At 51.5% G+C, this 12607-nt stretch overlaps 3 protein-coding genes across 7 annotated transcripts in view; 2 read left to right on the top strand and 1 right to left on the bottom strand.

The window, feature by feature from the left end:
- Positions 1–2298, top strand: part of AP1G2 (adaptor related protein complex 1 subunit gamma 2) — a 29024-nt gene extending 26726 nt beyond the window's left edge. For both annotated transcript variants that reach the window (XM_053362933.1, XM_053362931.1), the window contains exons 20-22: positions 350–516; positions 1412–1510; positions 2113–2298. In XM_053362933.1, the coding sequence (XP_053218908.1) occupies positions 350–516; positions 1412–1510; positions 2113–2217 (371 nt within the window). In that variant the 3' untranslated portion in view covers positions 2218–2298. The remainder of the gene's footprint in view (positions 1–349; positions 517–1411; positions 1511–2112) is intronic.
- Positions 2299–2928: 630 nt separating this feature from the next.
- Positions 2929–12607, bottom strand: part of THTPA (thiamine triphosphatase) — a 54030-nt gene continuing 44351 nt past the window's right edge. For 2 of the 3 annotated variants that reach the window (XM_053362916.1, XM_053362915.1), the window contains 3 exons: positions 6889–7016; positions 4726–5364; positions 2929–3530 (listed from right to left, as the gene is read on the bottom strand). In XM_053362916.1, coding sequence (XP_053218891.1) covers positions 3394–3530; positions 4726–5364; positions 6889–7016 — 904 coding nt within the window. In that variant the 3' untranslated portion in view covers positions 2929–3393. Of the gene's footprint in view, positions 3531–4725; positions 5365–6888; positions 7017–7158; positions 7393–12607 lie in introns of those variants that run through there. The other variant, XM_053362917.1, reaches the window with a different exon arrangement.
- ZFHX2 (zinc finger homeobox 2) overlaps positions 12308–12607 on the top strand; it is a 31903-nt gene continuing 31603 nt past the window's right edge. The window contains exon 1 of one of the 2 annotated variants that reach the window (XM_053362908.1): positions 12308–12395. The gene's annotated coding sequence lies outside the window, so the exon portion shown is untranslated. Of the gene's footprint in view, positions 12396–12423; positions 12442–12607 lie in introns of those variants that run through there. The other variant, XM_053362909.1, reaches the window with a different exon arrangement.

Raw genomic sequence — 12607 nt, 5'->3', positions numbered from 1 at the left:
GCTACAGGGTCCAATGAAACCCCTTCTATGAATTGCGCTCACAGCATTTCCAGAGAAAAATACAGAAGAGACCAGGCTGCTCCCTGCTTAGCCATGTGGGCCACATATTATTGTGAATGGTCAAGAGAGTCCTCTTCCTCCAGGGAGACCCAAAAGCCACAGCCTCTGAGCTGGAAGGTCACAGTGCCAATCCTGTGTACGCTGCCTGGGGTTACTCAGGCGAGGGCAAGGCCCTTTGCACATGCTCAGGTGTGCCCTGGCTTGGCATGGCTCTGGGGACTTTCTGTACCTCACAGGGTGGTTGGCCAGGGGGAGCTAGACTTAGCTGGCCGCTCTTCCCTCCCCGCAGCCTCCGCCATCGCCCGCATGGTTGCGTACGAACAAGACGGCCTGCTGGTCGAATTTTCCATGGAGCGGCCACCGCTGGAGCCCACGCTGCTGCTCATCACGGCCACCGTCTCCAACAGGACCCCCCACGACGTCGCCGGGTTTTGTCTGCAAGTGGCCGTCCCCAAGGTGAGGCCTCGGGTGGCTTTAGAAGAGGGTTGGGAGAGGACGCAGAGGAGGCTATGAGACACAGCAGCCATGCTCCCTCTCCACAGCCAGAGGCAGCGATGCTTCTGAATATGAGTTGCCGGGAATCACAACTGAGGACGACTACTGCGGCCGTGGGGTCTTGCTTGTGGGCTTCCTCAGTGGGGCGTCCGCTGGGCCCCTGGGAGACGAGGATGCTGGGATAGATGGGAACCCCCTTTGGCCTCACCCAGCTGCCAAGAAAATCTACTGATGTTCTTAAGAAGTGGGGCAGCCTCCTTTATGCTCCTCCTAGTGCCAGAGGCCAACAGGGTCACCCAGCCAAGGGTTTCTGGCCAGGCAAAAGGAAGCACCGTATTTTTCGCTCCATAAGACGCACCAGACCATAAGACGCACCTAGTTTTTGGAGGAGGAAAACAAGAAAAAAAATATTCTGAATCTCAGAAGCCAGAACAGCAAGAGGGATTGCTGCGCAGCAAAAGCAGCGATCCCTCTTGCTGTTCTGGCTTCTGGGATAGCTGTGCAGCCTGCATTCGCTCCATAAGACGCACACACATTTCCCCTTACTTTTTAGGAGGGAAAAAGTGAGTGTTATAGAGCAAAAAATACGGTAATTCTTTACACGAACTATGGAACTCACTGCCACAGGAGGCAGTGATGGCCAACTTGAAGGAGGGTTTAAAAGAGGATTAGACAAAGGGATAATGCTGTCAGCCATAATGTTTTAAATTGTAAATGAAATCCTTTTACAGGGCAGGGAGGGGAGAAAGCAGGAAGGGAAACAGCCCTGGGTTTTGCAGGGGTCAACAACTTATTTCTTTTTTTTTTTTTAAATGATACACATTGTTTGGACTTTTGCCTGCTCCTCTTCTGACAGTCCTTTCAAGTGGAGCTGTTGGCCCCGAGTGGCTCTACAGTCCCAGGCGAGGGTGGGCCCCCCATCATCCAGCTCATCCGAGTATTGAACCCCAAAAAGGTAAGCAGGGTGAGAGGAGGGATATACGTGTGGCCAGGGAGTGGGAATTAACCTGTGATCTTAGCAGCGATGTCATTTCCTGCCTGGCCATCAGTTAAAGCAAGGTGGTGACATCACTTCCTCTACTCCTGTAAAGCGACGTGCAGAGACTCTATTGCTTAAGCTTCCTGCGGGCCACTTCTGTCGGCAGCATCCGAAGGATGTTTCCCGCTGAAAACAGGAAGTGGCACCGTCACACTCCCACATCACAAAGACAGCGGTGATGTCACTTCCTCCTCTGCCCTCGCGGGTTGTCTTCACCTTGGTTAGCATAACAGACACCAGGGTGATGTCACTTCCTGTTCCTTCAAGGAGGGTACTCTCCAGCAGTCTCAGCCGCCCAAATTCACTCTCTTTCCCCATTTAACACAACACACGTCGCCCTCGCTCTTCCAGCCAACACTAAGGACTAGTGGCTTAGCTCTCGTAAAAAAGGAATGAACGCTGGGGTTTCCACAGCATCGAATCCAGAGTTTTCTGTTTCGCAGAATGCAGCTTTTAATGTTTGCAAGCAGAGATTACACACCCAGCATCAAGTAAGTCTTATCCCTTTCTGATTCCAGCTCCCGCTCCGCATGAGGTTACGACTTGCCTACACTCCGCCCTCTGGAGTGCTGGTGCAACAGATCAAGGAAATCAACTCATTCCCCGAGGCTGCCTGGAAATGAAGACTGAGCGGCCCACTGTACCCCTCCCTCCTTGACGGTCCCCCTAAAATGCACTCCACTCCGAGGGAAGGGAAGGGGTGGGGTGGAGAAAAACCCTTGCAATGACACCATCCCACCACCAGGTGGCGTCTTTGCTCCAGGTGGGTTGCCCCAAATATCAACACCCAAGGGTGCTCCCCTTTTGCACAGGCGGAAGGGCAGAGGGTGCCTCTCTCGCCGGATCCAAAGTGGGATTTCCGAAAGAGGGAGGCGGGAGGGAGAAGGGGAATCCCCGTCTCAGCCAGCCCACTTTCTCCCTCCTCACTCCCAGCTGCTAGCAGATCAATTCAATTGATCAGCCAGATGGGGGAAACTCCACAACAACTGAGCGAGACTAAATGGAAATCGATGGAGATAAAGAGTGGGTTGGGGGGTGGAGGGGGAAAGCCCTCTTTAACAAAAACAAACACAAACACCAGCTATCCCTCTTCATTGCTGGATTTGGTTTTTTCACCTCTGGCTGTACTGCTGGTAGGTCCAACAAACCTCCCCTCCAGACGCTGGCTGGCCCCAGCGATAGCAACGCTGCGGTTGATGCACACTGAGAGTAGTGCAAGAACCACTCCAGGGTTCAAGAACCACTCCAGGGCCTTAGCATTCTGTGGGGCGCTGTTACACTATGCAAGGGCAGTGAGTTCCGCAGAGCCACAATATGTGGCACCCTCCAGATGGGGCAGCCCCAAGCCCCTGGGTTGTGGGTGTGTTCCAGCTTGAGCGAGGCCACACTGCGTACCCCTCCTACTTCCTTTCTCCCTCCCCTCACCCCCATCTCTCAAACCTGCCCCCTGCCGCTCTCCATCGAACAGCCTTTGAGCTTTCAGCGTGAATAAATTTCTTCTCAACGCATTCTCCGTTCTTGTGTAACAGGGCAAACGGCTGGCTGTTTCGCAGCAGGGAGCCCCTCTGCCCAGGCCCAGCTGCTATTGGCTGACCTGCTGTGATGTCACGCAAGGCTCCCGACTGCTGCGGGGTGTCAAAAGCCATTCCAGATGTTGGGTGGAGTTGGATGGTTTGGCAGAGGGGGAAGAAAGGAGGGGTGGGTGGGAGGAACGTGGTCCGAATTGTCCTCTCGGCTCAGGTAGCGGACTTCCTTTCTTGCCCGAAGCGTAGCCCCCAGCCCCGTTTCTCCAGCCCCAGTCAGTTCCCCTCCTCATCCGTTGCAGCTCTCACTTTCCTCAGCGACCTAGCTCTCATGAGGGCCTCGTAGTGTGATGGTCTGAATTTAAGCAGGTAGACAGACATCTTGCCAGGAATCGGGGATTTCATATCCAGGCCTGCCGGGGAGACAGAAAGAGAGGAGAACGTTAATTCGGTAGCAGGGCGAGACCCAGAAGGAATTACAAACCTATCCAAACATCCTTGGAATGTAGAGGACTAAGCATCAAGCAGTTCTTGTTTGTATTTTGTACTTAAATTTTTTTTGGGGGGAGGGGTGCTTAAGAAGAGGGAGAAAAGCCTCGTTAATCAGGCCCTCCCAAAGTGAGGAACCCCATCTCCAGTGTCTTACAGCCACGCTAGAAGCATGAAAACAGAGTTTTTTCGCCCCTGAGGATAGGCTCCTAGGGTCACTCTGCAGAAAGCGCACAAGGAGCTGTTCTGTATCCTGTGTGCAAGTTTATCACAGACTCAGAAGAGACCCTAAGGATCATCTAGTCCAGCCCGAATTTGTAGCTGTCCCATACGGGGATCGAACCTGAAACCTTGGCGTTCTCAGCACCGCGCTCCGACCGACCGAACTATCCAGGCTGATTCTGTTGCGTACAATGGAACCTCACGGAATACACCACTCGAGCCACCCTGGAAGAAAGTTTTGGAGCACTCCAAATGGTCCGCCTGTGCCCAGAAAACAGTAGATCTAGCTTAGAAGGCAATGTGCGGAGATCTGCACCCATTGTTGCGATGCACCCCCCGATTATAATCACAAGATTATGGTATGATCTTAGAAGCTGTGACTTTCACAGAGGGGACCCTGCATTTCTGAATCTGCCACTAAACCACCGTATTTTTTGCTCTATAAGACGCACCAGACCACAAGACGCACCTAGTTTTTGGAGGAGGAAAACAAGAAAAAAAATATTCTGAATCTCAGAAGCCAGAACAGCAAGAGGGATCGCTGCGCAGTGAAAGCAGCAATCCCTCTTGCTGTTCTGGCTTCTGGGATAGCTGCGCAGCCTGCATTCGCTCCATAAGACGCACAAACATTTCCCCTTACTTTTTAGGAGGGAAAAAGTGAGTCTTATAGAGCAAAAAATACAGTATTTGCGAGGCCCTTAGGTGCTTTTGGAAGAGGATCGGACAAATTCGTGGAGCCACAATGGCTCTGCTGGGAATTGTGATTGGGGAGGGCACTGATGTTGCCCTATCTGTGGGCATCAATGGGTGGCATTTGATGGGCCACTGAGAACAGGAAGCTGGGCTAGACGGGCCCCCTTTGGCTTAAGAGGGCACTTCCTGGGTCAAACTCCTCACCCAGCCGACTTCCCAGCTCCTGTATCCTCTCCAGAGCCTCTGGAACTTCCTGCTCCCGCAAAACCATTGCCTCCACCTCTCCCACGGCATAGCCAAAGTCCATCTCGTCGAGATCCACCGTCAGGTGGAGGCTGGCCAGGCGGTATTTGCACCGCCGGGTGACGAAGCTGGCAAACTCCTGCAGGCCCAGCTCCTCCACGGCTCTGGCCACGTTGCTCTGCCAACCCGCGGCCGGGTCCACGCCCAGCAGGCCACAGACGCGGGCCACGATGTCTCGGGGGCAGGTCACTTCCTGGTATTGCGTGGCCAGGTGTGTCCTGCCAGCTCCCTCTGGTGGCTGAAGCGGGTGCTGCGGCTCGTGGCTCCGGGCTCCAGCTGGCGGTTCCGGAAGGTTCTGCTGCCCCTGGCTAGTGGCGGCGCCCTCTAGTGGCCGCAGGGGGAATTTTAGCTCCCAGCCAGCCCCTTCGCGCTGCCGGAGCCAATGATCTGCTAGCGTGAGGCGCCAGTCGGGAATGTCGTAGTACCGGTCGCGGAAGGAGACGCTGGCTTCCGGCATCGCGCCCAGCGCCTCCAGCTTCTGCACGGCGTCAGGCCCGAAAAGGAACTTCTGCTCCACCTCAATGGAGCCCGAGGCGGAATCTGTACAAGGGAGCAGCAGCGAATTAATTCCAATGCAGCCTATATATATATGTACATAAATATAAAAATACGATTTCCCCACCCCACACATTCCCTGACACAATTCTGCATCGGCCCCATCCTTTTCTGAAAGCTTAATTTTTGAATTTTTTTTCTAAAGTAGGCTCAAGTCTTACCTGCCAGGCAGCTACTCCCTTGACCTGAAAAAAATTTCTCAAACCGGAGGTTTTGGAGAAGAGGGGGAGGTCATCGCTTGCCAAGCAAAGGCACTCGGACAGCCATTCTCTTAATGGCCGCCCTAAGCCCTGATTTTTAATTCATTAATTTTCTAAACAACGGTGGGCTGGTCAAAATCTGCATTATTACATTTATACCCCCATTGAGTAGAAATTAGCCGACGGCTCTTTACCCTGGCCTTTGACACAGAACATAAATTTTAGGATCTCCTCCTCCCCATTCTTGTGCCAGTACCATAATTAATTTTAAGCATCTTTTAATGCTATATTTTGTTCAGTTTATTGCCTGCCTTTCACCTGAAGTTCCCAGGGCGGGTTACGACAAGGTAATCCCTATGCTACTCATCCTCCCCTCGGAGCCTCAAGTAGGACTCTTTACATTCTATGCACTTTTTCCTGGCAATGCTCTGGGGGCTCTAGTTTATATTTCTCAACAATTGCACAGAGACATAACTATGGGGTCCTAATAAATGTGACATAGGTTAGGGTCCTTCACAGGGCCAAATTTAGGTTTGATGAGGCCCTCAGCTACTGAAGGCAATGGGGCCCTTTATTTGTCCAGCTGCGCTTTGTCAGCAAGAAATTGTCGTCGTTTTTTGTGTTGAATATATGCTATATGGTCATTTATGGACCTCATAGGTATCTAAAGCCACAAAACACTGTTGCTGTATGTGGGTTTTGTTTTATTTGTTTTTTATCTTATATTTTGGAAAGTACATCCAGTTGGTTTTTTTCCTTTAAATTTTTCGGGGTTCCCCAAGAGAGTGGGGCCCTAAGCTATAGCTTGTTTAGCTTATACAGTGATAACTCGGGTTACATACGCTTCAGGTTACAGATGCTTCAGGTTACAGACTCCGCTAACCCAGAAATAGTGCTTCAGGTTAAGTAGTTTGCTTCAGGATGAGAACAGAAATTGTGCTCCGGTGGTGCGGCAGCAGCAGGAGGCCCCATTAGCTAAAGTGGTGCTTCAGGTTAAGAACAGTTTCAGGTTAAGTACGGACCTCCAGAACGAATTAAGTACTTAACCCGAGGTACCACTGTAGTTTGTTTAGCTTCTATGGCACTGGTCCTGCAGCATGCCTTAATCTGGCCCCGCTTGGGGGTGGCTGTCAGATTTATCCCCCCATAAAACAATACCCACTTTGCACCCCGCATTCTCCCTCCCCAATGGCCTTTGCCTTTGCCCCACACCGCCCCCTACCGACGCCCTCCACTGCCAGCCGACTGCAGGTCGCGCAGCAGCAGCGCCCCCTGGCGGCGGGGTTTCTCCTCTGCGCCTCCGACTGACCTTTCCCGACCGGGGAGTCCGGAGACTCCGCCGCCGCCTCCTCGCCGCCATCGGAGCCCGACGCCATGTCGACGCCCGGCAGAGAGGATCGCCGGCCAGAAGAATGCACAGAAAGCGAGAAGAATGCGCTGCAAAAATAACGCAAAGAGGCAAATCAGTGCACTTTGCAAACCGGGGCTTAAAGGGAGACCAAGCGATGCATATTTTTTTAATTTAAATTTTTAGTTTAAAGCATGCAAAATAATAATAATAAAATAAAAAACAAATCACAAATGGAGGAAGAGGAAGAGTGGCAAGGATGCAGAAGCCGGCTGCTGGTGGGTGGCGCAAAGGCGCCTGGGAGTTGTAGTTTCCCCGCCCCTTCCTGCAGGCCGGCGAGCAGGTGCTTTCGCCGCTCGCCTGCTCCCTCCTTCCATTGCTTTTTTCCTTTCTCTCTCTGTCTCTCCGCGCTCTATTTTTTTATTCCTCTCCCCCTGCGCCTGCCTCGCTCCGTCGATCACGGTTGCCACGGCAACAGGGAAGCTGCAATTAAGAACAGCGGGGGGGGGAGTGCATTTCCAAAGAGGGAGGGGGCGCGCGCTTAACCCCTTCCAGGCAGGGCCCGGGACGCCTGGGTTCCCCAGGAAGGATAGTGGGGAAGAGAGGCAACGCTGGGTTCTGTCTGCAGCCCTGGAAGAAATTCCTTTTTTTCTTCTTCGTTTCTCTCCCTTTAATTTCTACTATATGTTGCGTCCTGCCCACTCTCTCCTCCCCACTCTGAAATGGAACTCTTCAAAGTGACTAATAATAATTAATTCAAAAAAGCAAGTTTCGGCGGGGTTTGTTTTTTTAATTGCTCCTTTAGATGAATGGATTGAACAATATTTGCTCGGCTAGGAAAAAAAGGTGTTGCCAACTGCAGATTTGAAAAGATTCGTGTCTCATTGGGGTGATGGGCTTTTTATAAAAAAATATTTGTATTTTCACCTGACTGAAAGACGAGGAGTTTACATGGAAGCAGGTAGTGCTGATTAGGAGCTAAACTTCAGGAGATGAATCCTGATAGCTTGGACCGGAAACTGAGAAGCAAATCTACCTGCACTGAGATATTTCCCAACATTTGCACACCTTCCCTATAAAGGGCATGTCTGTGCTTCGTAAAAGGTCTTCCTAACCCAAAACCCCATTTTCCCCAAACATGCCAAGGAATCCCAGGCAGGCAGGTGAACCACACAGACAGAAGGTAGTCCAAGAATCGCTACACAATATGGATGGTTTTATTTCCTCTTCACTTCATTGAAACTAGTCAAATAGATAGAATAGCTTTGCAGAAGCTAAGCTGTCTGGGAGATCTGCCAGGGACCCCAACTTCTCTTAGGGAAACAGCAGAGATAGAATGGGGTGCTAAAATTTCACAATGGCAGGAAAAGATCATAACATCATTCAGAAGAACGGCCCAAGGTCGTCCCATAGCTCTGGCCTTTAGGTTTTATTTACCTCCCCCCCCCCCCAATTTTATTAAGGTTTTTAATAACACAATACAATTTAAAAAAAAAAATCTAAATAAATAAAACCAAGTTTTTGTCCTCCTTTAGGTTTTCCAGGAAACTCAGGTGCAGTTCAATCGCTTCTTTGGCAAAAGTAGACTAGCAAGGTGGATTATGTTGCAATCATATCAAGCGCTGACATCCCATAACGAGCAGGAAGGATTATGTGAAATTGACGGGAGATGGAACAGAACAGACCCAGGAAAAAAGCCAGTCAACACCAATATTCCCCACCCTTTCAAAATACAAGGAAATTCAAATGCTGCTCAAACATCCCTTTTGTAAATAAAAGTGTCTCCCAAGACTGCCTTTCCAGACTAGATGGCCAGACCTGTTTTTGAATTAATTCGAGAATGTCCTTAGGTATGTTCCTTTGTAAGTAGAGGCAATTAATGGTTTTAAGACTTTTACGCGTAATTAAGAGTCAGGGGTGGCTCCCTGGCTGTGAAAAGTATTAAAACCAGCACCTGTGACATCGACCTATCTTTCTTTTTCCTGTAAGATTGGTCCAGCTAGCGGTCACTATAATATCTCATTCATTAAAGGGCTTTTGCTATTAGCCTGGTCACTGTCCGTTTATTTCAAGTAAATTTTTCACCTGGGAACAAACCAGAGCCAGCCAATTTTTGCATGATGGAGTCTTTATGAAATTTGCAATATTTGTATAATTCTTTTTTTAAAAAAATGGCATAATGTTCTTAAAAGGGTTGTAAGTCAACAATGTGTTGTAAGCGACCAACAAGTCTAGTTCAGAATACGTATAATTTTAACAAAATTAATTTCTTAGCTTCTAAGCTGTGAGAAGACTCTTTCTTGAACACAGCAATCCAGTTAAAGCACATGGCTGCCTCCCCCCAACTGAAGAATCCTAGGAATTGTGGTTTGTTAAGGGTGCTGGGAATCATAGCTCTGGGAGGGGTGAACTACAGTTCCCAGAATTCTTTGGGGTGGGAATGTGCGCTAAAGGTATGGTGGGTGGTGACTTTAACCAACTATTCCTTTGGAGATTGCCTTAAAGGAGGCATTCTGCGTTTTCTCTTCAGTTGGGACAACCGCTCTTCTTGTAAAGATGATGAAAACAAAGGAAATCAAGTTCAGGGCTTCAGAAACGCCCAGATGCAAATGTATGCTAATTTAATCGATAACTTATTTGATTAATCGGCTCCAGCTCATATGATTAAGCAATTAAAAATGCCTCTAATTGGGTTGCAGCCTTAAATAATGATGGATGGCAGGAACAAAGCGCTGCGCTTATACAACACCAACTTCTAATGCTTTCTTAAAGAGTTGGGAAGATCACACCAGAGTGCTCTGAGTGGGGAATGTCCTAAGAGCATGGATAGGCAAACTAAGGCCTGGGGGCCGGATCCAGCCCAATCGCCTTCTAAATCCGGTCCGCGGACGGTTCTGGAATCAGTTTGTTTTTACATGAGTAGAATGTGCCCTTTTATTTAAAATGCATTTCTGGGTTATTTGTGGGGCCTGTCTGGCGTTTTTACACGAGTAGAATGTGTGCTTTTATTTAAAATACATCTCTGGGTTACTTATGGGGCATAGGAATTGGTTCTTTCCACCACCCCCCTCCAAAATACAGTCTGGCCCCCCACAAGGTCTGAGGGACAGTGGACTGGCCCTCTGCTGAAAAGGTTTGCTGACCCTTGTCTAGGAGCCTAGACATTCCCTGATCCGAATTTCCCGTACCATAAACTTGCTAGGAAAGCTAAGAATTTCTAAACCCAGATGTACAACCAGAACCCTGACAGCTCTAGTTAGAAATTGCGGGGGGGGGGGGCACTTTGGCCTTCCAGATGTTCTCAGACTCCAGAACCCATCAGTCCCAGCCAGCATGACCAATGGTCAGGGATACAGCCACCCTGGGGTTAAAAGGAGCTCAGCAGCACAGCCCAGTCCATTAAGATGAATGGGGGGCAGTCATTGTCCCCCCACCCTCACTGAAGGCAGCCTCCATCTCCCTGCCTTCCTACGACCAGACTCGCAGGTGGCTCTGGCTATCACTTTTGTCCTTGTACACCGCAAAACGTAATTTGTCGGCTCTCTGGCGCCACCTAATGTTGGCCTCCCTGCCTTCTGCCCTACCAGCAATGTCTATCTCCGGATCACAGGACCTGAGCTTAGAGTGGTTGGATGCAAAAGAGGTCTGGGCTCTCAAATCCTTGCATAGGGGGGAGTCTGGATAGATGACACTATGGCTCTTGACATTCTTCTATGCGCAGCTTAGAGTGAAGAAAGCCCTCTCCTCTTTTGCCCTGGAGACGGCTGAAGAGGGCGGGAATCCCTGGCTCAGCGCTGTGGGTGGACAGAAGACCCCCAAGGGAAGAGACCACCCTGGGGGTGGGCAGGCCCTGCAAAATCATTGCCTTTTGCAGAATGAGAAGATTATTGACCGGCCTTGCAGAGATGCTGTAAAGCAATCGCCTTGCTGAGAAATAAATGCAGTTATTTATTGGGGTGTATCTCATCTATAATAATGATGATGGGGTGGGCCGTAGCTCAGTGATAAACCACTTATTATTCACAATGTGACGTCCGAGATTCTGCCAGCCAAAAGGATCGGGTGATGCTGAAAGCTCTTCTCGGTCCCAGAGATACTAGGCAAAGTGGATGACTCATTGTGCCTGGTGTAAGACATCAGGACAGCAGAAGACTCTGGACCACAGCAAAGGCTCTTCCTGATAAGGTTTCCTCTTCTTCCAGAGGCCAAGGTTTCCTCTTATTGCAGATGAAGCCTGGAAGCAGGAAACCAAGCGCCACAGCGCTCTGATCAAGGGGGGTTGGCGCGACCCCACTGTGAAGAAAGGTTGCAGCGTCTGCGACTTTGGAGTTTGCAGAAAAAGGCATGTCAGGGGCGACGGGATAGAAGTTTATAAAATCATGCTTTGCATGGAGAAAGGTTTCTCACTAGATGTTGTGGTCATGCAAGGAAGCTGAATGTTAGAATATTCAGGACAGGTAAAACAAATTCCTTCTTCACACAGCAGATGGTTAGCCGGTGGAACTCCCTCCCACAGGAGGCCACTGACTTGAATGGCTTTAAAAGAGGCTTGGACAAATTCGTGGAGGAAGAGAGGGCAGTCGATGGCTCCTAGCCACAAAGGCTGTGCTCCGGCAGCAATACCAGTCCTTGGAAACCTCCGAAGGGGAAAGGGCCCTTGCTGGTGTTCCCCAAGCATCCGGTGGAGACCAGGCTGCTGTACTGGGCTGGGTCCTTGCGGCCTGCTCTGACCTCTTCCCTTCTCACTCTGCCTGACCTACCTCGCAGGGTTGTTGTGCGGAGCGCAACAAAGCCGCGAAGAAGCAGCCTTGCATTGGAAAGGCATAAAGGCAAATCAAGGCAGCCAGCGAGAGGACGATGATGCTGACGCCGGCGGCTGCTGCTGGAGCCTTGACCTTGCCGGCTCCGGAGGCGGGGGAGGGACTACATTTCCCATGATGCTCGGCTGCACCTGCCGGCTGGCTCCTCCCTCCGGTGCGTGGCTGTGTGTATGTGTGTGTGTGTGTCCCTGCGTGTAGCTGTGTGTGTGTGTGGCTGCGGGGAGGCGGGGGGCGAGCGCGGGGCTGAATTGATTATTCCATTGTGTTGGAAGGCAGCCGCCAGGTCCGCGGAGCGAGGGAACGAGGCAGGCGGGGAGGCGGACGAGTGTAAATCAATGGGGAAGCCCCGGCGCGGCGAACCCCATCGATTTTTGCCTGCCTGAGCCGGAGCGAGGAGGAGAGAGGCGCCGAGGAGGAGAGAGCGAGAGAGAGAGAGCCAGCCAGGCAAGCCGGCCGGCCAGGCAGCAGCCAGACGGAGCCGCGCTGACAACTGCGCCGAGGGAGAGCCCTGCCTCGCCTGCGCGCCCCTTCCCCGATCCAGCCGGGCCGCCCCCTCCCCGCCCGCCCGCCCGCCCGCCACCCCACCCCACCCGGCGGCCGAGAGCGTCAGCGGCGCCTGCTGGTCCCCCTCTCTCTTCCCGCGGAGGTGTAAGTGGCATCGATTTCCTATCCCTCGCTCCGAGCCAGCGAGCGCGTAAGCGGGGAGAGAGGCGAGCCGAGAAGGCGGGAGGAGGATCGGGGAAGGGGAGAAGGAGAAGGAGGAGGAGGAGGAGAAGAGGAGCAGCGGCGGCGGCAGGAGGAGGAAGAGGGAGGAGGAGGAAAGGAGCAAGCAGCGCGGCGCGCCAGAGCGCCAAAGGGGG

Source organism: Podarcis raffonei, chromosome 13 (genome assembly GCF_027172205.1).
Source record: "Podarcis raffonei isolate rPodRaf1 chromosome 13, rPodRaf1.pri, whole genome shotgun sequence".
Taxonomy (NCBI): domain Eukaryota; kingdom Metazoa; phylum Chordata; class Lepidosauria; order Squamata; family Lacertidae; genus Podarcis; species Podarcis raffonei.
This window is presented reverse-complemented; position numbering and strand designations above follow the sequence as displayed.